This window comes from Salmo salar, chromosome ssa24 (genome assembly GCF_905237065.1).
Source record: "Salmo salar chromosome ssa24, Ssal_v3.1, whole genome shotgun sequence".
Lineage (NCBI taxonomy): Eukaryota > Metazoa > Chordata > Actinopteri > Salmoniformes > Salmonidae > Salmo > Salmo salar.
This window is the reverse complement of record NC_059465.1, coordinates 5,738,607-5,764,635: the sequence shown is the minus strand read 5'-3', so window position 1 is coordinate 5,764,635 and position 26,029 is coordinate 5,738,607. Positions and strand designations below refer to the sequence as shown.

General features: G+C 42.8%; 1 protein-coding gene across 1 annotated transcript in view; it reads right to left on the bottom strand.

Annotated features, from left to right (window-relative positions):
* Positions 1 to 202: 202 nt before the first annotated feature.
* ghra (growth hormone receptor a) overlaps positions 203 to 26,029 on the bottom strand; it is a 73,983-nt gene continuing 48,156 nt past the window's right edge. The window contains 7 exon segments of the mRNA XM_014171137.2: positions 203 to 3,046; positions 3,049 to 3,749; positions 6,232 to 6,464; positions 7,568 to 7,637; positions 7,713 to 7,803; positions 8,003 to 8,156; positions 8,476 to 8,654. Of these exon segments, the coding sequence (XP_014026612.2) occupies positions 2,940 to 3,046; positions 3,049 to 3,749; positions 6,232 to 6,464; positions 7,568 to 7,637; positions 7,713 to 7,803; positions 8,003 to 8,156; positions 8,476 to 8,654 (1,535 nt within the window). The 3' untranslated portion in view covers positions 203 to 2,939.

The window sequence follows — 26,029 nt, the reverse complement described above, 5'->3', positions numbered from 1 at the left end:
TGCAATGTATAGAGCGGACACTTTTTCATATTCTACCACACAACATAGAATGATGTCTGTTGAAGACAATGCATTTTGATCTCAACCTTCTGTGAAGTTGCATCCTCCTGTATAAGCCCGTGGTAAGGCTGAATGCAGGCGGGGAAACATACCTAGCAGCAACATTTCTGATTAGTAACAAAACAAAATACAACACACATAGTTGTTACGGCACTTGTAGATTTCTGTTTCAATGTTTACATGCTGGTCTCATCAGCAATGGCGGCAGCGGCAGTTCACTTAATCATTTCTCAATGAAGCAGAGAGAGCGAGAGAGAATAAGCATGCCAGAGAATGGCACACTTGAACAGGTTGTGTTGTGGTATTATCGGTTTAAAAACACATCATTCATGAATTGTTGACTAGATGAATTGACAACTGAAAATTGATATTGTCCATATTGAACTCTGAACTGAACATTCTTAATGTGCCGGCATAATATATGTTTCATATTTATGAATCGTAATGGTCAAGAGCTCCTGTAGTGAACACCACAAAATAGTAACAGATTTTCTGCACTTACAGATAGGCTTTCAGTCCTTGTGATGCAGTTTGTACAGTCTTAGAAAAAAAAGGTGTTATCTAGAACCTACAAGGGTTCTTCTGCTGTCCCCATAGAAGAATCCTTTGATGAACCATTTTTGGTTCTAGGTAGAAACCTTTTGGTTCCAAGGTGGCGCAGCGGTCTAAGACACTGCATCTCAGTGGAAGAGGCGTCACTGCAGTCCCTGGTTTAAATCCAGGCTGCATCACATCCGGCCGTGATTGGGAGTCCCGTAGGGCGGCGCACAATTGGCCCAGCGTCGTCCGGGTTTAGCCGGGGTAGGCCGTCATTGTAAATAAGAATTTGTTCTTAACTGACTTGCCTAGTTATATAAAGGTTAAAAAAAAACAAGTAGAACCCTTTCCACAGAGGGTTCTACACTGAACCCAAAAGGGTTCTACCTGGAACCAAAGGGTTTTCCTATGGGGACAGCCGAAGAACCCTTTTTTCTAAGAGTGTTACGCTGAATGGATCTGACAGAATGCCACAGTCATACACAGAAGAGACGAGACTCTCCAATAATGATGGCCCTGAAAGGTTCACATCCACCTTTAAAGCGTTCATTGCCTATGAACAATTATGACCGTACCGTACAATGTCCAACACCAAACACATACTCTAGCTCCTCACGCAACCACTGGATCTGATGGTTTCTCTTCGGGATGAAGATGATCTTTCTTCTGATGATACATGTATAATCTACTGTATCTACGGAGCGTCTTGTCAATCACTAATGCAGATCAGATACACAAACTAGTACATTTCCAATTTACCACCAGTTGTTTTTTTACAACAATGTGTGTGCGTGTGTATATGTCAGCTCAAAAGAAGAGTAGATACTGTCTTTTCCACGTTTTGAAATGGTGTGTATGTATGTGCTTGCGTGTGTGTGTGTGTGTGTGTGTGTGTGTGTGTGTGTGTGTGTGTGTGTGTGTGTGTGTGTGTGTGTGTGTGTGTGTGTGTGTGTGTGTGTGTGTGTGTGCGCGCTTGCTTGGGCATGTTTGCAAAGTTGGGTGCATATAGAAAACCCTGAGTGTCTAAGTACGTTTCACTACATCAAAAGAGGCTCATCTCACTGTCATAAAGCGCGAGCGACAGCACATTAACATTGGCATTGCAACTACATTGAGAACAACAGAAACACAGAGAGAAAGACATATTCTAAGTACCTCTTTACACATTTTCAGTTATTGTCCCTGCAATTAAAATGAAGGCAAAGTAAGTAGACCATACAAAAGCAGTCTTTCCTGTACTGTGAGACTCTAGTCTGTGCTCGTTAATGTCTCATTACACAATTGAAACCTGTTCGCTGTTATGAGCTGCCTTGTTCTCCATTTATTATGGTAACCAGAGTGAGTTTTCACATTGAGTGCACACAGCTTGTCTAATGGCTGTGTTCAATACCGTGACCTCAGTCGGGTAACTGTTAGATGATTCTGCTGCAAGAATTCAAAGCTAAATATAAGCATGACCAATGTGCTACTAAGCAAAATAATGAGTGCTAAATGAACGACAATAGCCACCAATAGTCACTTTGCACTTATTGTAGCGGTACGTTTGACAAACAGCACACTTAAGTGTCCTGTCAGTTAATGAGGCGATAACGATGATGTATATGTGTGCCTGTGCGCGTGTGTGTGATTGTATAAATGTGCTTGTTATTCTCCATTACATTCTGTTACTTGATCCATCTACAGAATAGTTAAGACTTAAGCCAATATGCTACAGCATTAAACATCTATATGCTATATGATATATGTGAGCTTGTTTCTTTACTCACTTCTCTCTGACATTTCTATAATAGATCATAGTAGAAAACATTAAGGTGGGACTGGGTGTGTCTGCAAGGAAAATGTTTACATAGCACTTGATCAGTCAAATGATAGATACCTTTAAGTATCAGATAACATCCAACTAGAATCATGTCTGAGCTTGTCTGCGTATACGTGGTGCATAAGTTTATCTGTGTGTAACATTATATTAGAAATCTGTGCATTTAAAGGGTTCAGACAGTGGGTTTTTGGGTGTCTCAGTCTTAGTCAGACAGAGCACACTAAGATTTGTTCAACACAAGTCTTTCTTTAAGCTCTGTCATACCAGAAAGGCCAATTTACTCCTTCCTCAAGTTCCAGTATCACTTACATAAAACCCAAACACAACATCTAAACGTTTCTCTTTCCCAGCTTCCCTTCCATCACCCTCTCAAACAAACATCGTGCCTGTCTGTCCCGTAACATATTTGGTTTCCAGCGGTGATCAGGTAAAACAAGACTGTCTGTCTGGGATGATTACTGACTTCCTGGCGTGTGAACTCTGACCTATATGCCCCAAGGCCACCTGGGAGGTGGTTTTTTTTTTAAGGCAAGAGGTTGCCTAACAGGTCCGGGGTGAGGTACCCTATGGGCATTGTGGGCAGGGGCTTGGAGGGGGGTTGTGGAGGGCAGGAGGGGGACCTCTGGGGGAAGGAGGGTTGAGGAGAAGGCTATGCTGGGAGTCAACATCTTGTACCACAGTGTAGTCCAAAACAGGGGGGAGGAACTGAGCAGGGGAGTTGGGAAGGATGTACAGGGACTGATAGTTCCCTAGGGGGGTGGTATGCAGGAGATAGGGGGGAGGTGGGGGGAAGGCGTGGTAGACCTCCCCAGGTGAGGAGGGGTCAGGGGTTCTGATTTGCTGGCCACTGCTCTCTGTCGTGTAGCCCCCAGCCTCAGGATCCACCACCAGCAGCTGAGACGGCAACTTCTTATTTCTCCTCTCCTCCTCCTCACTCTCCTCCTCTCCTCCTTCCATTTTCCCATTCTTCTTCTTATCCTCCTCTGTTGTTGGAGCGTTCTCCGGGGCTCTGACCTGCTGGCCTGGTGAGAGCACCACCCCTCCGGCGGGCATCACATCGCTGACCTGGGCATAGACGTTTATGTTGACCCAGCTATGAGGGCCTCCCAGCTGGGTCTGGACCAGGGGCCTCTCCCCTCCCTCTGGAGCTAAGCCTGGAGCTTGGAGCCTTGGGCATGGGACCTCCTGCACCTCTAGGGCCGGGGGGTTTGAGTGGCTCCGCCGGTTCCCCAGGCAGGGTTCATCTTTTTCTGGTTGGCTGGACAGGAGGGCAGCCATCAACATTAGGGTCTCCTGGTCAGGCAGCTCTGGATCATAGTCATTATCAGGGATGCTGTGAGAGAGAGAGAGAGACAGAGAGAGAGAGAGAGAGAGAGAGAGAGAGAGAGAGAGAGAGAGAGAGAGAGAGAGAGAGAGAGAGAGAGAGAGAGAGAGAGAGAGAGAGAGACAGAGGGAGAGAGACAGAGGGAGAGAGACAGAGACAGAGAGACAGAGGGAGAGAGACAGAGAGACAGAGGGAGAGAGACAGAGAGACAGAGGGAGAGAGACAGAGGGAGAGAGACAGAGGGAGAGAGACAGAGGGAGAGAGACAGAGAGAGAGAGAGAGAGAGAGAGAGAGAGAGACAGACAGAGAGAGAGAGACAGACAGAGAGAGACAGAGACAGAGACAGAGAGTTACCATTCCAGTTCTCATCGCCACTAAGAGCTGCTTCGTGCCTCCATAAGTGGCTCCAGTCTACACTTTCCTAATGTACAGCAGCCTACAGCTAGACACGAATGTGCATCCAATCCATCCAACAAGTATACGTTAATGACAGTAGGCCTATAGTTGACTCTTTCGGTTAGAAGCATACATTATTTTGGATTTGTGTGCCCGTGAGAACTGTTTAAACGGCAAAACATAATTCAATGTTACGTAGGCATAGTTACACTTAGTGCATTTTCCGAGATCTCCAAGATCCAGGATTCGTACAGGGTTTAATGTTCAATGTTCGAAGTCAATTGTTAAATGTTTAAATAATGACAAATAACACTAATAAATGTAATTAATGTAAGGAAAGAAAGATAGTGTTTTGTGTCACACAATCTGTGAAGACTCCAAGCAATCAACTCATGAATTATGAACAACTCGTGAAATAGTGTGTAAACATGTTTTCATTCAACTATTATATTGAATGTCGGCTACCTGTTCTGTATGTGTTCCTGTGTGTAAAATTGCCTCGGCTAAGAGGGTAGGCTACCAGCAGTGGTGTAGGCCTAGTGATGAGTAAACGCAAGTAAATGCCATTTACCCACTTTTTTCAGAAAAATGCAGTGAAAGTATAGGGAGTGTTACTTTTTTCACCTCAACCGGCAGTCAGAGATTACCCACCCATTTTTACCACTACATCACTGGCTGCCGGTAAGCCTGTTTGAAGTTCATCGTAATACACATTGTATTGACCATTCCGTTTTTCCTGGGACAGTTTCAGCCCCATTTCAGCTGTCCCGGCTTTTCAGGCTACCAAATAGGTCAATTTGTAAGCAAGATGCATCAATTAAAGATGCACTATGCAGAACTTTCCTGGTTGCAAAAATTCTAATAGTTTGCCTAATTTCAGTTTATCTGACAAAACAAGCAAGAATAGTGTAAAGAAACATTACACCATCTAAACCGCTGTGAAATATATTTTCCATAACCAAAAATATTATATTTTCAGATGTTTGAAGCTGGTGTACAAAAACTGAAAGTAAAAGATGCTAAAAATTAAACTTAAGAATGGGAAGCATAGAATAGCGCACATCTACAGCTTCTGAGACTGGCTTTCAATGAGAACGACAGACCTATAACACACATTTCTATGTGAATTTGGAGGGTCATCCCAAAAAAGTTACATATTGCAGCTTTAATGTAAGCCTAAAAATGAATGACCTTTTAATGTGGAATGAACACAACCAGTCATGATGTTGTCATCTGATTGTCTACCAAATCACTACAGAAAATAGGCTACCTGTGCATGTTTGTCCACTCCAAAATAATTCCAGCATCCAAACTGTATGTACACTCGCCCCATTTGATGAACGAAAATAGACATCTGTTTACAAAACACCAAAAAGTGTACCCAATGACATTCTGCAATTGCCATTGATTATGAAGTGATGAATTATGGACAACTCCTGAACTAGGGTGTAAACTTGTTTTGATTCAACTTATGTAGGCCTATTATATGCATGCAGTGCATTGTATGGATGCTGGAATTATTTTGGAATGGACAAACATGCACAGGTAGCCTACTTTTTGAAGTGATTTGTTTGACAATCAGATGAAAACATTATGACTGGTTCATGCCACATTAAAAGGTAATACATTTTTACCTTTAAAATACGTCTTTATTATTAGGTACATAAAAATAAACGATGCACACGCGCACCCAAAAGAGACCCCACCAATGTCACAGTTTAATTCGCAATCTGGTTTCAGCATTAAATATAATTTTAAAAAATGTACACACTTTCATTTATTTTACGATGTCAATGTCATCTTTTTTGTAAATGTTTTGGCGACAGACTGTTGGCAGTTGATTGAGTTGCAGAGTTAATTGAAAATTATGCCATTGTTGATTAGACACTTTTTTCATTAATTAGGCTATTTTCTATTGAACAAAATGCGTTTCCACTAGTAACTCATGGACAATATGGACACAGATATACAAAATTAATACTACTGTATATACTGTATGAATAAAATAAAATAAAAAGTATGAATTACCAAAATTACCATTGATTATTCCGGTAACTTTGGTAAATGACCAGTAGCTTTGCAAACCTATCCATACCGGAGGGTGTGAGAGCAGCCATGGTTTGTGCGGTGGTTGTTGTGACCCAGGCTCAGCAGTCTCTGTGTGTCTGAGCTCTGGTTGTCCTCCTTCTCCCCAGGCTCAGGCTCGTCTGCGTCCAGCTCAATGAACTCCATCCAGGACTCGTCCTGGTACAGGTCAGGGGGGTAGGGATGGAGACCCCCCATACCACCAACACTCAGAAGGAAGTTCAGCTCATTCAGCTTTCCCTTCTGGATAGGGTGTGGATGTGACAGAGGGAGAGATAGAGGCAGAGAGTGTTTGTGAAGAGGGTATGGGTTTGAGACAGAGGTACTTATATGCCTAAGCTCGGAATTCAAGTACTGCAAGCGCTTCAATCATCTTGTACCACATTTCATTGCCAAGCCCAAATGTATTTTACAAACAAAGCCTATTGTATTAGTATAGCTTGCCCATAGAAATAGAATCTAGATTATATTTCTTTGAGCGTGCCAACATCCCAAACTGTTGCCACAAAGTTGAAAACACAGAATCGTCTACAATGTCATTGTATGTTGTAGCGTTAAGATTTCTCTTCACTGGAACTAAGGAGCCTAGCCCGAACCATGAAAAACAGCCGCAGATCATTATTCCTCCTCCACCAAACTTTACAGTCGGCACTGTGCATTGGGGCAGGTAACGTTCTCCTGGCATCCGCCAAACTCAGATTCGTCCGTCGGATTCATCACTCCAGAGAACGCGTTTCCACTGCTCCAGAGTCCAATGGTGGCGAGCTTTACACCACTCCAGTCGACGCTTGGCATTGCGCATGGTGATCTTAGGCTTGTGTGCGGCTGCTCGGCCATGGAAACCCATTTCATGAAGCTCCCGACAAACAGTTCTTGTGCTGACATTGCTTCCTGAGGCAGTTTGGAACTCTGCCTCAGGACAGGCGATTTTTACTCGCTATGCGCTTCAGCCCTCGGCGGGCCCATTCGGTGAGCTTGTGTGGCCTACCACTTCGCGGCTGAGGCGTTGTTGCTCCTAGACGTTTCCACTTTACAATAACAGCACTTACACTTGACCGGGTGCAGCTCTAGCAGGGCAGAAATTTGACAAAGTGACATGTTGGAAAGGTGGCATCCTATGACAGTGCCACGTTGAAAGTCACTGAGCTCTTTCTACAGCCAATGTTTGTCTATGGCGATTGCATGGCTGTGTGCTCGATTTTATATGTGGCTGAAATAGCCGAATCCACTAATTTGAAGGGGTGTCCAAATACTTTTGTATATATAGTGTACTTGATCAAACCTACTCACAAGATAAATGCATGCGCACACACACACACGCATGCACACAGTGTTTTTGGTCTTACCTTAAGCAGTTCTGGGTCAATCCCTTTGATTTTGGGTGCAGGTACAGGAGGCAGAAGAATCACCATAAGTCTGAGAGGAAGAGGGAGAGAGGAGATGAAGATGACGGAAGTGTGTGTGCGTTTGTGTTTGTTTGTTTGTCCTCACCTCTGCTGCTGAGAGAAGATGATGAGCATAAGGAAAATGGCCACGCCCACAGCCCCGAAGATCAGGACCAGAGTCACAGTGAACGTGGACTCTAGAACAGAATCATCATCATCATCATCACCAAATCAATAAATAACAATGATTTAACTATTAGCATTATGTGGTAATCCTACCCTATCCCTGATAAGTGTCTTCCTTGCGCAAGATGGCTGCCATGTTTGTTCTTTGTGTAAACAACACTGTCCCTCCTCTCTACCCGAACCCGTGCCGCCCTGACCCTGACCTCTCACCTTTACTGGGAATCTCTGACACATGGACAAAGATGGCATCACTGAACTCCCCAAAGTTATTGAAGGCCCTCATTGCGCAGTGCACGCGCACCTCATACTCCTCTCCTGTGCTAAGGCCGTAGATTGACTTCTGAGTGCCAAACTCATGCTCCAACTGAGAGAGAGCGGGAGACAGAGGCAAAAAACTTTTGTAAGAGAGGAATACAATCGAAAGCTACGAAATGTTCAAATAAAAGGTTTATGTCTTCCTCTTATACATTAAATTACGTTTTATTCCATAAACACTCTTCTATGCCACAAACACAAACTTGGCTCTGTCGTTGATTGAGGCAGTCAACAACAGGATCACTCTTCTTGTTATGGTGTCGACAGAGTTTCAGTGTGGTCTAGCACTCAAAACAGCAGAGGCCGCTGGGTAATAGGCCGGAAGTGCAGTCAGGGTATGTGTGCGAGTGTGTCTATGTGTGACTCACCACTTTCCAGTGTGAGTTGTTCCTCCTCTTGAACTGGAGTTCGTACACCAGTGTCAACCATCCAACGGCTACGTCGGCCGAGGGCGGGGGTTCCCAGCTCACCATGATGTCATAGTTCAGGCCCGACCGGCTGACGTTCAGCAGCGTCCAGTTCAGGGCCACCGGGGGGTCAGGGTGCACTGTCAGGTGCCAAAGTGCAAAGGTCAGTAAGGGACTGCTTAAAATGATTAAAACGCACAAAAACTATTGTGATTGTGATGGATTGTCTTTGGGAAATAAAGATAGACATGATTTTAAAAAGGTAGTATTAATATTTAATTAAATACAGAAATGTGTAAGCGGCTTAACTTAGCCCGTCCCGCGGCTCAACTAACCCATACCCCAAACTATGTTTCCAAAACTGTAATGTTTACATGAATTCAGATTATTTCCAGGGATACACAACATCCTGAATATATATATGTAGATATCCTTGTTAGAAAGGATACTATATTTCCCTAAACAACAAGATGCTGAAGGTAATAAATGGCTTAACTTACCCTACTCTCCTCTATATGAATGACTAGTTACTAGTGACAGGACTTTGGGTGTATCTTAGTCTAAAATTGCTTCTTTCTCCTTATGCATTATCCACTGACTAGAAAGAAGTGGACCAGTGAACCAATATATCATGGTTTTCAATATAGACCTCAATAAGTTTAATCATGTGTTTTCGAGCTGGGCTGGAACAAAAGCTTGTACTCCCTGGGACTCCCAGGACCAGAGTTTCACATCCCTGAGCTAGTCTATAGACAAGAAGTCCCAAACTGCATTCAGCCATTGGTCATTTTTTTCTTGAGAGGATGGTCAACATAATAACAAATAATTTCTGCAAGAAGCCCAAACAGATATAATATTTCACAAAACATAATCATTTCAAACATTTATTACATTGGCATACGATAACATACCGTGCCTTTTCAAAGTACTCACACCCCTTGACTTTTTGTTGTTGTTGTGTTACAGCCTGAATTTAAAATGGATTCAATTTAGATTTTTTTGTCACTGCATGGCCTACACCAGTGCTTAATTTGTTTCATTCCGGGACCCACTTGCTAGGATCCTTTACCTCTCATGGCATGAAACATTATTTTCACTGTATGCAATGTAAAAAGTTGAATAAAATCAGAGTTAATTCAAGTTGCCTCCTCTGTATTTTCCTGCCTCCTAAAAAAAAACGTAATGTGAAAACGAGCCTGATATTCTAAGAATTGATTGTTGGGCCGGCCCCGGTTTATGGTTCGCACACATTGTTGACTATAGACCAACACTTGGCTATTGCTGTGGTGAGAGAGAGAGAAGCGCCTGTATCTCTCACAGAACCTGAATGATATTCACATTCTCCTTCTCTTTGCTCTGAAAGACATGAGCCAACTCTCATTTCTCCAGCGTTGTACTTAATTTACTTCCTTATAGAATCACAGCTGCGAGAAGGGTGCTGGAGGTGCCACAGCACCCCTGATAAATTGAAATACATTTGCCAAAGTTATAGAGCTCCTGCTGTCTGTTCAGAAAGAAAGACCAGGAGTAGGCCTATAATTGAGTTACAGAGGATCAATAGCTTTTTTTAATATATAGCCTACAGTAGCTGTGGATTGTGTGTAGCCCATTCACAAGGCATGCCTACAGTCTGGAACACGCGGCAAATCTGTCAGTGAACAGCATGTGGCCAAAACAGGCCTTTTGTAATATTTCAAATACAATTGTGGGAAAATAAATTGTTGGGACGCAAATAGATTATGCTGAAAAGAGAAGAATAATCTGTCTGTAGGCCTAATGAGCGAACAGTAAAATGAGAGAGACAGGCTTTTGGCACGAGTGCATCAGCAATCGCTGGTGTGTGAGCTGCACATCATTGGGTGAGAAAGCTTTCTTAGGACTATAATTTCCTCCTCATATTATACGATATGGGTGTCTCCACACACCTAAGCATAGGCTATTGATGGATTCAAGACATGGTCGTTTTTATTGATCTCAGATTCTCAGTTTGTCAGTGTTATCATTTCGATAATTTGTGAGTAATAAAAAAGATTCTTCTAAAGTCTCCAAACATCTAAAATGATGTAGAATTGCATGAAATGAGTTTATAAAAAGGCAAAAACAAATCCGGACCCTAGGCTTAAAAATACAATCCCCATGTGTGCAACTTCTGCAAGTGCCTCTACTCTACCACTCTATGCCAGCATGCAAAAGCGATGATGATGCATGCAATGCATTAATAAAAAAATGTTTTTTTTAAAGCCCCAGGTCGCCCCCCTCTCGGCTCACTCTGTGTTCAATAATAGTGTTTAACATGATTTTTGAATGACTCTCTCATCTCTGTACCCCACACATACAATTATCATTTTAAACACAGATTCAACCACAACGACCAAGGAAGTTTTCCAATGTCTCGCAAAGAAGGTAAATGAGTATACATTTTAAAAAAGCAGTTATTGAACACCCCTTTGAGCAGGGTGAAGTTATTAATTTCACTTTGGATGGTGTATCAATACACCCAGTCACTACAAAGATACAGGTGTTCTTCCTAACTCAGTTGCCGGAGAAGAAGGAAACCATTCAGGGATTTCAACATGAGGCCAATGGCTGTGATAGGAGAAAACTGAGGATGGATCAACAACATTGTAGTTACTCCACAATACTAACCTAATTGACAGAGTGAAAAGTAGGAAGCCTGTACAGAATAAAAATATTCCAAAACATGCATCCTGTTTGCAACAAGGCACTAAAGTAATACATTCTAACAATTCACTTTTTCCTGAATACAAAGTTTTATGTTTGGTGCAAATCCAATAGAACATATTACTGAATACCACTCTCCACATTTTCAAGCATAGTGGTGGCTGCATCATGTTATGGGTATTCTTGTAATCATTAAGGACTGAGGAGGTTTTCAGGATAAAAAAGAAATTGAATGGAGCTAAGCACAGGCAAAATCCTAGAGGAAAACCTTGTTCAGTCTGCTTTCCACCAAACACTGGGACATGAATTCACCTTTAAGCTGGACAATAACCTAAAACAGGCCAAATCTACACTGGAGTTGCTTAGCAAGAAGATTGAAGTGAATGTTACTGAGTGGCAGAGTTACCATTTTTACCTAAATCTACTTGAAAACCTATGGCAAGATCTTACCCAGAAAGACAGCTGTAATCGCTGCCAAATGTGCTTCTACAAAGTATTGACTCAGGGGTGTGTATACTTATGTAAATTAAATATTTCTGTATTTCATTTTCAATAGATTAGCAACATTTTCTAAAAACATGTTTTCACTTTGTCATTATGAGGTATTGTGTGTTGATGTGAGAGGAAAAACAACAAGTTTATCCATTTTTAATTCAGGCTGTAATACAACAAAATGTGGAATAAGTCAAGGGATATGAATACTTTCTGAAGGCACTGTATGTGTCTATATTTATGCATGGGAATACTTGGGAACAGATTTCCTGAATCAAAATCACTGAGCTGATTTCCTGGTGACGTTACAGTCTTTTATATCCAACAATGAAACTTCTAAAATCATTTTATTTTTACTTGGGGGGCCAAATAAAATCGCCCGTGGGACGAATTTGGCCCGCAGGCCGAGAGTTGGGGAACCCTGCTATAGACCATGTCTATCACACCGTCCACCTTACATCAGAAGAGCATGTCTGAAACTTGTGTCCCTGCCAGTGTACCAGTGTCCACTAGTCACTTGGCGTGAAACCTCCCTTAATAAAAACACCTGCTATGGTCAAATATTTTCATAATTTCTGTTCTGACTGATCATTATCCCCCTTCTCCTTCTGTGCATCCCTGCTTTTATTCTTCCATCCCTCTCGGAACAACTGGTTTCTGGTAAAAATGTCCTACATCCCGCGGCTATTGTCAGTCTCACATGCTGATAGTAATTTTCTGCCCTTGGAGGGGGAAAGGATGGAGGTAGATGTTGCCGTGCATTTGTAATATTTAATTACTTTTCCTACTGTGTCTCTAATATCGATACATATTCCCATTGTTAGGTCAGGCACAGTGCATTCGGAAAGTATTCAGACCCCTTGACTTTTTCCACATTTTGTTAGGTTACAGCCTTATTCTAAAATTGATTAAAAAAACTGAAATACCTTATTTACATAACTATTCAGACCCAAGGGGTCTGAATACTTTTCCAAATGCACTGTAGGTACAGTATCTTAAAACTGTGGTACTGTCTAACAGTGTGTTGGTATGGTCTGATATTGACCAACATGTAACAGGACATTGCTGTTTTTCTGCTGTTTCTGGCTGATAGTGATAACTGGTTGGCCAGCTAGGCCTTCCTAGAAACCTGCTCTTGTCCTGGGAACCCAGTGTGTTTGCAGGTTTTGATTTCAACCCAATTAGCGTACTCCCATCATCAGTAATTAACCCCTCGCCCCATGACAAATATTTTAACCGTTTTTCACATTTAAATGACCCAATTAGACAAATCTCCAAAGCTGTTTTGCTTTTATATAAAGTCTAAGCTTTTTTTGCATGCAGTCAGTTTTCATTGTTTTTAAACAAGTAAGCTACTAAGCCAGCAAACCACAAGAGAAGTCCTAGCTCTCGAAAACCCTTATTATCCATAGGGTTTTTCAGCGCTTAGCGTCGCCCACGGCTGGCTGCATGTGAATTACAATTCCGAAGCTGGGTTTTAACGTTTAGAAACATCAATAATCATCGCTTGCGAAACAGTTTTCTAAACATATGCTGATATGCCCCTTATCTTTCACATCAGCGAGAAAGAATCTTTCAAATAAAAAAGTATCTTACAGGTACTGTAACAGTTTTGCACAGATCCATAAGCTGTGTGTGCCTCAAGTTGACAAACTACACTTCCTCCCCAGTTGCACTTACAGGTGCTTCGGAGCACGCATGATAGCTAATTAGCACAGGTGGCAGCCTATGTCTTTTGTAAACTAGCAGTGTAATATGGAGTGTAACGCCCTGGCCATAGAGAGGTTTTTTTTTGTTCTTTATTTTGGTTAGGCCAGGGTGTTACATTGGGTGGGCGTTCTATGTTCCCTTTTCTATGTTTTTGTATTTCTTTGTTTTGGGCCGAGTAGGGTTCCTAATCAGAGGCAGCTGTCTATCGTTGTCTCTGATTAGGAATCATACTTAGGCAGCCTGTTTTCCTTTGGGGTTTTGTGGGTAGTTGTTTTCTGTCTTGTGTGTGTTCACCTGGCAGAACTGTTGGCTTTCGTTTTCCCTGTTTGTTTTTGAAGTGTCTCATTAAAAATCATTATGACCACTTACCACGCTGCATCTTGGTCCCCTCTTCCAGACGATGGTTACATGGAGATAAGGTGTGTAGTAATTATACTTTTTTTATTATTATTTATCACTGATACGAAAGATACGTTCCTAATGTTTCCAAAACCTTACCGCAAGCGATGTGTTTTAACATTCCGAACAAGCATCTGGGATCTTAACAAAACTCCCCGGCCAGAAGATACTATCATCAATAGGCACTGTTAACTACTATTAATGGGTTAGCAAAGTCCCTCTTTTCAAATCCAAGCAAGCTGTGTGATGAAACAACAATCACAAATGACAATACATTGACAATAATGAAAGTAGACTCTGCACAAGCATTCAAAGTTTGGAGGATACAATCACTGACAGAGTGGCCGCTGACATCAGAGAGAAAATGGAGCTTATTCGAGAGGAGCTTAAAAAATACTTTGAGGACTTACTTACCAAGTCACTAACCTAGAAGCGGACATGAAAAAACAACCCTCTTCCCGCAGTGTTTCTATCGGACTCTGAGGTTAGTGATCTAGGTACCCGACTGAAAGTGCTAGAATATACTCCCTGTGAGTCCGCTGACACATGCAAAGAAAACAAAGTCAGCCTGAACACTGTGAACTGTATTATTAAACATGGGCCGAAAATGAAGGTCATAGTGTGTGTGACTTCAGAAAGGAAATAATCACAAATCGACAGACCAGAGATAATACATTAACTGATTAAATTGCTTTAGAAAGGGGCACAAGACAGGGATGTCCCCACTCCCCGTCCTGTTTGTTCTGGCAATTGAGTCGCTTGCAGAAATAATTAGACAGGAACCAAATGTAACAGTATTTGTAAAGATTAATATCAACTAAATGTATTTGCAGATTATCTCCTGATATATCTGACCAATATTGAAAACTCAATGCCCCTTTGCTAAAAGGATTTCCAGAATACTCAAAAATCTCAGGATAATTAAAAAAAAATAATAATAATAATGACAATAGGAAAAATAAAACAAATAACTTACAATCAACAGCAATCCTTTAAAACCCCTAGAGTTGACATCCTTGCCCCCGCGAGAACCTAATTAGCATAATAAAACAACCCCCATAAAAATCTGTCAGTTTAAGCTAGAAATACAAAAGTTTGTGGACACCCCTTCAAATGAGTGGATTCGGCTATTTCATCCACTCCTGGTGACAGGTGTATAAAATCGAGCACACAGCCATGAAATCACCAAAGACAAACATTGGCAGTAGAATGGCCTGTACTGGAAATCTCAGTGACTTTCAACGTAGCACCGTCATAGGATGCCACCTTTCCAACAAGCCACTTAGTCCAATTTCTGCCCTGCTAGAGCTGCCCCGGTGAACTGTAAGTGCTGTTATTGTGAAGTGGAAACGTCTAAGAGCAACAACGGCTCAGCTGTGAAGTTTATTTTTAAATATTTTTTTATTTCACCTTTATTTAACCAGGTAGGCTAGTTGAGAACAAGTTCTCACTTACAACTGCGACCTGGCCAAGATAAAGCAAAGCAGTTCGACACATACAACAACACAGAGTTACATATGGAATAAACAAACATACAGTCAATAATACAGTAGAAAAAGTCTATATACAGGATGTGCAAATGAGGTAGGATAAGGAAGGTAAGGCAATAAATAGGCCATAGTGGCAAAGTAATTACAATATAGCAATTAAACACTGGAATGGTAGATGGGCAGAAGATGAATGTGCAAGTAGAGATACTGGAGAGCAAAGGAGAAAGATAAATAAATACAGTATGGGGATGAGGTAGTTGGATGGGCTATTTACAGATGGGCTATGTACAGGTGCAGTGATCTGTGAGCTGCTCTGAGAGCTGGTGCTTAAAGATAGTGAGGGAGATATGAGTCTCCAGCTTCAGTGATTTTTGCAGTTCGTTCCAGTCATTGGCAGCAGAGAACTGGAAGGAGAGGCGGCCAAAGGAAGAATTGGCTTTGGGGGTGACCAGTGAGATATACCTGCTGGAGCGCGTGCTACGGTTGGGTGCTGCTATGGTGACCAGTGAGCTGAGAAAAGGCGGGGCTTTACCTAGCAGAGACTTGTAGATGACCTGGAGCCAGTGGGCTTGGCGACAAGTATGAAGCGAGGGCCAGCCAACGAGAGCGTACAGGTCGCAGTGGTGGGTAGTATATGGGGCTTTGGTGACAAGACGGATGGCACTGTGATAGACTGCATCCAATTTGTTGAGTAGAGTGTTGGAGGCTATTTTGTAAATTACATTTCCGAAGTCGAGGATCAGTAGGATGGTCAGTTTTACGAGGGTATGTTTGGCTGCATGAGTGAAGGATGCTTTGTTGCGAAATAGGAAGCCGATTCTAGATTTCATTTTGGATTGGAGATGCTTAATGTGAGTCTGGAAGGAGAGTTTACAGTCTAACCAGACACCTAGGTATTTGTAGTTGTCCACATATTCTAAGTCAGAACTGTCCAGAGTAGTGATGCTGGACGGGCAGGCAGGTGCGGGCAGTGATCGGTTGAAGAGCATGCATTTAGTTTTACTTGGATTTAAGAGCAGTTGTAGGCCACGGAAGGAGAGTTGTATGGCATTGAAGCTCGTTTGGAGGTTAGTTAACACAGTGTCCAAAGAAGGGCCAGAGGTATACAGAATGGTGTTGTCTGCGTGGAGGTGGATCAGAGAATCACCAGCAGCAAGAGCAACATCATTGATGTATACAGAGAAAAGAGTTGGCCCGAGAATTGAACCCTGTGGCACCCTCATATAGACTGCCAGAGGTCCGGACAACAGGCCCTCCGATTTGACACACTGAACTATCAGAGAAGTAGTTGGTGAACCAGGCGACTTTGGCTTCAGAGCGAAACACTCCACAGAAACGGCCAACTGCTTTCTTCTGGAAAATGTGAAGTCCAAGATGGACAAAGGGGGCGTTGTTGGGGCTGTGTTTCTGGACCTATTGAAGGCTTTTGATACTGTTAACCATGAGATTCTCATCACAAAATTGTCCAAGTTCAACTTTTCCCCCGAGGCCTTGAGATGGATGAAATCATACCTTGAAGGCAGAACTCAGTGTGTCAGAGTGAGCAATGAGCTGTCGCCCACTCTTAGCTATGATGTGGGTGTGACCCAAGGGTCAATACTGGGGCCCCTCCTGTTCAGCCTGTACATTAATGATCTGCCTTCTGTCTGTACTGGGTCTGAAGTTCAAATGTATGCAGATGATACAGTGATTTATGTGCATGCAAAGAGCAAACAACTGCACTGCACAAGAACTCACTACTGTAATGGTCCAGGTTACAAAGTGGCTCAGTGACTCGTGTTTGCATCTCAATGTGAAAAAAACTGTTTGCATGTTCTTCACAAAGAGGGCAACAGATGCTACTGAACCAGATGTCTATGTGTCAGGGGAGAAGCTCCAGGTGGTATCTGATTTTAAGTACCTTGGCATCATACTTGATTCCAACCTCTCTTTTAAAAAGTATGTGAAAAAGTGAATTCAAATAACCAAATTCAACCTAGCTAATTTCCGATTTATACGAAATTGTTTGACTACAGAGGTAGCAAAACTGTACTTCAAATCTATGATACTCCCCCACTTAACATACTGCTTGACTAGTTGGGCCCAAGCTTGCTGTATAACATTAAAACCTATTCAGTCTGTCTACAAACAGGCTCTCAAAGTGCTTGATAGGAAGCCCAATAGCCATCATCACTGTTACATCCTCAGAAAGCATGAGCTCCTGAGTTGGGAAAATCTTGTGCAATACATCGACGCATGTCTTGTATTCAAGATCCTAAATGGCCTGGCTCCCCCTCCACTCAATATTTTTGTTAAACAGAAAACCCAAACATATGGCAGCAGATCCACAAGGTCTGCCATGAGAGGTGACTGTATAGTTCCCTTAAGGAAAAGCACCTTTAGTAAATCCGCTTTTTCTGTGAGAGCTTCCCATGTCTGGAATACACTGCCATCAGACACACATAACTGCACCACCTATCACACTTTCACAAAATGCATGAAGACATGGCTAAAGGCCAATCAGATTTGTGAACACAATACCTAGCTGTGTATTGCCGCTTTCCATGTTGTCTGTAGCTTGTGAGGTGTGGAAACACTTTGTTGCTTTTATGGATTTTGTCTTATTGCTTTTTGTTCTATGGTGCTCTGTCTGTATGCTACGTTTTGCATGTCCTATGTTGCTCTGCGTGTGCTCACTGCTCAATGATTGTCTATATTGTAATTGTTTTTAATAACCTGCCCAGGGACTGCGGTTGAAAATTAGCCGGCTGGCTAAAACCGGCACTTTTACTGAAACGTTGATTAATGTGCACTGTCCCTGTAAAAATAAAATGAACTCAATCATTTGAGAAACCAAGGCTGTTGAGTCTGCCGATAAGAATGTGGTGATTGACAGAGTCGAAAACCTTGGCCAGGTCGATGAATACGGCTGCATAGTAATGTCTTTTATCGATGGCGGTTATGATATCAAATAGTAGGCCACACAAGCTCACAGAACGGGCCGGCCGAGTGCTGAAGCGTGTAAAACTTGTCTGTCCTCGGTTGCAACACTCACTAACAAGTTCCAAACTGCCTCTGGAAGCAACGTCAGCAAAATAACTGTTTGTTGGGAGCTTAATGAAAAGAGTTTCCATGGCCGAGCAGCTGCACACAAGCCTAAGATCATCATGCGCAATGCCAATCTGCTCCTGAATTCATCCCAGTCATCAGCAATAGAGCATTGGGGTAGGTGCATGTTTGACGTCAATGTGTGCGCAATTACAATGACAATTTAACATAGTCAAAAAAAATGTTTTTATATAACATAAACATACTGTTGACACCTAGGCTATGGTGTGATGGAATGTTTTGCCTTGTGTGGTAGGTATTGTGGGTTTTGGCGCTCTTATGTAGGTGCCATAACCAACCATAAAATAAAACAATATATGTCACACCAGGTCTAAATATATGTCATGACAGTGTTATGATCATATTACAATCAATTATGACATATTATGTTTGCTGTTATGACATATTATGACATGGCTTTGACCGTGTCATTACGTGTTATGACGCTGGGTGTCAAGTAAAGTGTTACCATTAAAATAAAATCTACAAAAACAAATGAACACAAGAAAGCTGTAATGGACAAAAACGCTATGCTCCTAAAAACAAAGATGTACATGACGGTGTACATTAATCATGCCACCAGCAGCGAGCTATTGAGTCTAGGTTACAAGACATCATAAAGGAAATAGGCACAGATAAATTCGCTGTCAGGGGAGGGCGGGTTGTGAAGTCTACATGCCGCTGCCCGATGTTAGGTCACATGCGGGTTCTAGAATGTACAGCGCTGGAATATTGACATTTCATAAGACCCGTTCTCATTGTTTACAGCACCTTGGGCTGGATGTAGTTGGAGTGGCAGAAGCTAATTTACACTGCACTGGAAAAGTATTTAGACCCCTTGACTTTTTCCACATTTTGTTACGTTACAGCCTTATTCGAAAATTAATTAAATCGTTTTTTCCCCCTTAATCTACACACTTTACCCCACAATGACGAAGCAAAACAGCTTTTAGGAATTTTTCGTAATTTAAAAAGAAATATATATATATAAAAGAAATATATATATATAAAAGAAATGAGGGAAATAAGTATTTGACCCCTCTGCAAAACATGACTTAGTACTTGGTGGCAAAACCCTTGTTGGCAATCAGAGGTCAGACGTTTCTTGTAGTTGGCCACCAGGTTTGCACACATCTCAGGAGGGATTTTGTCCCACTCCTCTTTGCAGATCTTCTCCAAGCCATTAAGGTTTCGAGGCTGACCTGTGGCAACTTGAACCTTCAGCTCCCTCCATGGGATTAAGGTCTGGAGACTGGCTAGGCCACTACAGGACCTTAATGTGCTTCTTCTTGAGCCACTCCTTTGTTGCCTTGGCCATGTGTTTTGGGTCATTGTCATGCTGGAATACCCATCCACGACCCATTTTCAATGCCCTGGCTGAGGGAAGGAGGTTCTCACCCAAGATTTGACGGTACATGGCCCCGTCCATCGTCCCTTTGATGCGGTGAAGTTGTCCTGTCCCCTTAGCAGAAAAACACCCCCAAAGCATAATGTTTCCACCTCCATGTTTGACGGTGGGGATGGTATTCTTGGGGTCATAGGCAGCATTCCTCCTCCTCCAAACACGGTGAGTTGAGTTGATGCCAAAGAGCTCCATTTTGGTCTCATCTGACCACAACACTTTCACCCAGTTGTCCTCTGAATCATTCAGATGTTTATTGGCAAACTTCAGACGGGCATGCATATGTGCTTTCTTGAGCAGGGGGACCTTGCGGGCGCTGCAGGATTTCAGTCCTTCACGGCGTAGTGTGCTACCAATTGTTTTCTTGGTGACTATGGTCCCAGCTGCCTTGAGATCATTGACAAGATCCTCCCGTGTAGTTCTGGGCTGATTCCTCACCGTTCTCATGATCATTGCAACTCCACAAGGTGAGATCTTGCATGGAGCCCCAGGCCGAGGGAGATTGACAGTTCTTTTGTGTTTCTTCCATTTGCGAATAATCGCACCAACTGTTGTCACCTTCTCACCAAGCTGCTTGGCGATGGTCTTGTAGCCCATTCCAGCCTTGTGTAGGTCTACAATCTTGTCCCTGACATCCTTGGAGAGCTCTTTGGTCTTGGCCATGGTGGAGAGTTTGGAATCTGATTGATTGATTGCTTCTGTGGACTAGTGTCTTTTATACAGGTAACAAACTGAGATTAGGAGCACTCCCTTTAAAAGTGTGCTCCTAATCTCAGCTCGTTACCTGTATAAAAGACACCTGGGAGCCAGAAATCTTTCTGATTGAGAGGGGGTCAAATACCTATTTCCCTCATTAAAATGCAAATCAATTTATAACATTTTTGACATGCTTTATTCTGGATTCTTTTGTTGTTATTCTGTCTCTCACTGTTCAAATAAACCTACCATAAAAATTATAGACTGATCATTTCTTTGTCAGTGGGCAAACGTACAAAATCAGCAGGGGATCAAATACTTTTTTCCCTCACTGTATCACATTTACTTAAGTATTCATATCAACTTTGAACTAAGAACAGATATAGCCCTTGGTTCACTCCAGACTTCACTGCCCTTGACCAGCACAAAAACATACTGTGGCGTACTGGATTAGCATCGAATAGCCCCCGTGATATGCTACTTTTCAGAGAAGTTAGGAACCAATATACACAGGCAGTTAGGAAAGCAAAGGCTAGCTTTTTCAAACAGAAACTTGGATCCTGTAGCACAAACTCCAAAAAGTTCTGGGACACTAAAGTCCATGGAGAATAAGAACACCTCCTCCCAGCTGCCCACTGCACTGAGGCTGGGAAACACGGTCACCACCGATAAATCTACGATAATTGAGAATTTCAGTAAGCATTTTTCTACGACTGGCCATGTTTGCCACCTGAATACCCCTACCCCAGTCAACAGCTCTGCACCCCCCACAGCAACTTGCCCAAGCCTCCCCCATTTCTCCTTCACCCGAATCCAGAAAGCTGATGTTCTGAAAGAGCTGCAAAAGCTGGACCCCTAGAAATCACCTGGGCTAGACAATCTGGACCCTCTCTTTCTAAAATGATCCGCCGAAAATGTTGCAACCCCTATTACTAGCCTGTTCAACCTCTCTTTTGTATCGTCTGAGATCCCTAAAGATTGGAAAGCTGCCGCGGTCATCCCCCTCTGAAAGGGGGAGACACTCCAGACCCAAACTGCTACAGAAATATATCTATCCTACCCTGCCTTTCTAAGGTCTTTGAATGCCAAGTTAATAAACAGATCACTGACCATTTCAAATCCCACTGCACACTCTCCGCTATGCAATCTGGTTTCGAGCTGGTCATGGGCGCACCTCAGCCACGCTCAAGGTCCTAAATGATATCATAACCACCATCGATAAAAGACAGTACTGTGCAGCCGTCTTCATCGACCTGGCCAAGGCTTTTGACTCTGTCAATCACTGCATTCTTATTGGCAGACTCAACAGCCTTGGTTTCTCAAATTATTGCCTCGCCTGGTTCACCAACTACTTCGCTGATAGAGTTCAGTGTGTCAAATTGGAGGGCCTGTTGTCCGGACCTCTTGCAGTCTCTATGGTGGTGCCACAGGGTTCGGGCCGACTCTTTTCTCTGTATACATCAATGATGACGCTCTCGCTGCTGGTGATTCTCTGATCCACCTCTACGCAGACGACACCATTCTGTATACCTCTGGCCTTTCTTTGGACACCATTAACTAACCTCCAGACGAGCTTCAATGCCACACAACTCTCCTTCCGTGGCCTCCAACTGCTCTTAAATGCAAGTAAAACTAAATGCATGCTTTTCAACCGATCACTGCCCGCACCTGCCTGCCCGTCCAGCATCACTACTCTGGACGGTTCTGACTTAGAATATGTGGACAACTACAAATACCTAGGTGTCTGGCTAGACTGTAAACTCTCCTTGCAGACTCACATTAAGCATCTCCAATCCAAAATTAAATCTAGAATCAGCTTCCTATTTCGCAACAAAGCATCCTTCACTCAGGCTGCCAAACATACCCTCGTAAAACTGACCATCCTACCGATCCTTGACTTCGGCGATGTCATTTACAAAATAGCCTCCAACACTCTACTCAATAAATTGGATGCAGTCTATCACAGTGCCATCCGTTTTGTCACCAAAGCCCCATATACTACCCACCACTGCGACCTGTACGCTCTCGTTGGCTGGCCATCGCTTCATACTCGTCGCCAAACCCACTGGTGCCAGGTCATCTACAAGTCTCTGCTAGGTAAAGCCCCGCCTTATCTCAGCTCACTGGACACCATAGCAGCACCCACCCGTAGCATGCGCTCCACCAGGTATATCTCACTGGTCACCCCCAAAGCCAATTCTTCCTTTGGCCGCCTTTCCTTCCAGTTCTCTGCTGCCAATGACTGGAACGAACTGCAAAAATCACTGAAGCTGGAGACCCATATCTCCCTCACTAGCTTTAAGCATCTGCTGTCAGAGCAGCTCACAGATCACTGCACATGTACATAGCCCATCTGTAAACAGCCCATCCAACTACCCTCATCCCCATACTGTATTTATTTATATTATCTTGCTCCTTTGCACCCCAGTATCTCTGCTTGCACATTCATCTTCTGCACATCTACCATTCCAGTGTCTAATTGCTATATTGTAATTACTTCGTCACCATGGTCTATTTATTGCCTTATCCCTTATCCTACCTCATTTGCACTCACTGTATATAGATTTTTTTTTCTACTGTATTATTGACTGTATGTTTGTTTATTCCATATGTAACTCTGTGTTGTTGTATGTGTCGAACTGCTTTGCTTTATCTTGGCCAGGTCGCAGTTGTAAGTGAGAACTTGTTCTCAACTGGCCTACCTGGTTAAATAAAGGTGATTTAAAAAAAAAAAGATCTCCCTCACTAACACTAAGCATCAGCTGTCAGAGCAGCTTACTGATCATTGCACCTGTACACAACCCATCTGTAAATAGCCCACCCAACTACATCATCCCCATATTGTTATTTATTTCTAGCTCCTTTGCACCCAAGTATCTCTACTTGCACATTCATCTTCTGCACATCTATCACTCCAGTGTTTAATTGCTAAATTGCAATTATTTCGCCACTATGGCCTATTTATTGCCTTACCCCCCCAAATCTTACTACATTTGCACACACTGTATATAGACTTTTCTATTGTGTTATTGACTGTACATTTGTTTATCCCATGTGTAACTGTGTTGTTTCTGTCTCACTGCTTTGCTTTATCTTGGCCAGGTCACAGCTGTAAATGAGGACTTGTTCTCAACTGGCCTACCTGGTAAAAAAAAAAAAAAAAAAACACACACATCTCATTTTATTTGTCACATGCGCCGAATACAACAGGTGTAGACTTTACAGTGAAATGCTTACTTACAAGACACTTCACTCAGTACTCTGTTGAAGCACCTTTGGCAGCGATTACAGCCTTGAGTCTTATTGGGTATGACGCTACAAGCTTGGCACACCTGTATTTGAGGAGTTTCTCCCATTCTTCTCTGCAGATCTTCTCAAGCTCTGTCAGGTTGGATGGGGAGCGTCGCTGCACAGCTATTTTCAGGTCTCTCCAGAGAAGCTTGATCGGGCTCAAGTATGGGCTCTGGCTGGGCCACTCAAGGACATTCAGAGACTTGTCCTGAAGCACCTCCTGAGTTGTCTTGGCTGTGTTCTTAGGGTCGTTGTCCTATTGGAAAGTGAACCTTCGCCCCAGTCTGAGGTGTTAAGCGCTCTGGAACAGGTTTCATCAAGGAGCTCTCTGTACTTTGCTCCTTTCATCTTTCCCTCAATCCTTACTAGTGTCCCAGTACCTGCCGCTAAAAAACATCCCCACATCATGATGCTGCCACCACCATGCTTCCCTGTAGGGATGGTGCCAGGTTTCCTCCAGACGTGACACTTGGCATTCAGGCCAAAGAGTTCAATCTTGGTTTTATCAGACCAGAGAATCATGTTTCTCATGGTCAGAGTCCTTTAGGTGCCTTTTGGCACCTTTAGGTGTCTTTACTGAAGAGTGGCTTCCATCTTGCCACTCTACCATAAAGGCCTGATTGGTGGAGTGCTGCAGAGATGGTTGTCCTTCTGGAAGGAACTCTGGAGCTCTGTCAGAGTAACCATCGGGTTCGTGGTCACCTGCCTGACCAAAGCTCTTCTCCCACGATTGCTCAGTTTGGCCGGGTGGCCAGCTCTTGAAAGAGTCTTGGTGGTTCCAAACTTCTTCCATTTAAGAATGATGGAGGGCACTGTGTTCTGGGGAACCTTAAATGCTGCATACATTTTTTGGTACCTTTCCCCAGATCTGAGCCTCAACCCAATCCAGTCTCGGAGCTCTACGGACAATTCCTTCGATCTCATGGCTTGGTTTTTGCTCCGACATGCACTGTCAACTGTGGGACCTTATATAGACAGGTGTGCCTTTCCAAATCATGTCCAATCAATTTAATTTACCACAGGTGGACTCCAATCAAGTTGCAGAAACATCTCTAAGATGATCAATGGAAACAGGATGCACCTAAGTTAGCAAAGGGTCTGAATACTTATGTAAATAATGTATTTATGTTTTTATTTGTAATACATTTGCTAACATTTCTAAAAAAAAACGTTTTCACGTCGTCCTTATGGGGTAGTGTGTCTAGAATAATGAGGTAAAAAAAATATTTGATCCATTTTAGAACAAGGCTGTAACGTAACAAAATGTGGAAAAAGTCAAGGGGTCTGAATACTTTTCAAATGTACTGTATATATACAGTATATGGCTGTAAGAGTGAGTTAGCTAGCATGCTTTAATTGTAATGGTCGCATAATTATTATTTATTTTTTTCAATTGAACCTTTATTTAACTAGGCAAGTCCATTAAGAACAAATTCTTATTTACAATGACGGCCTACACCGGCCAAACCCAGATGATGCTGGGCCAATTGTGCGCCGCCCTATGGGACTCCCAATCACGGCCGGATGTGATGCAGCCTGGATCCGAACCAGGGACTGCAGTGACGCCTCTTGCACTGCATTAGGCCCTGCTAATTCAGTTATTTCCATGCTAACAGACGAATCACGAATCTACTGTACAGCCATCAACATGCTGTTGTCCTGCACATCTGTACTTCCTTGTGTCTATCGTCAGTCAGTCAGAATAAACACCAATCAACTGAGATCGCTGGCTGGACAGGCCTTTCTTTAAAAACACAACGCAAGATTGTTACGAACTATGATGACATCTGTTACACTGGTGCCAAGACCAGTCTTCTTGTCTTCGCTGGACATCTGTTACACAAGCTCTTTGGTTATTGCTTTTATTGCTAGGTATTACTGCACTGTTGGAGATAGAAACACAAGCATTTCGCTGCACCTGCAATAACATCTGCAAATCTGTGTACGCAACCAATAAACTTTGATTTAATGAACTAAAGTGTTACCAACTGATAAACAAAACCTGAAAGTAACAAACTGTGCACTTAGTGCCTTTTTTAAACGAACGTTTGGGACAGAACCCTATGTATGTACAGTTTTATCCAAGCAAAACTTTGATGTGGAGTGGCCCCTCTCACTATTGAGACTGGTCGATACACAAACACTCTTAGATAAACGTGTATGTACTTTTGGTAAAAACGATTTGTTCCACTGAAACAGAAGCTTGTGCCTTGCTTTACTGTGGGTTATACAATGACATTAGGGATGATTGTTAATTCATCAGCTG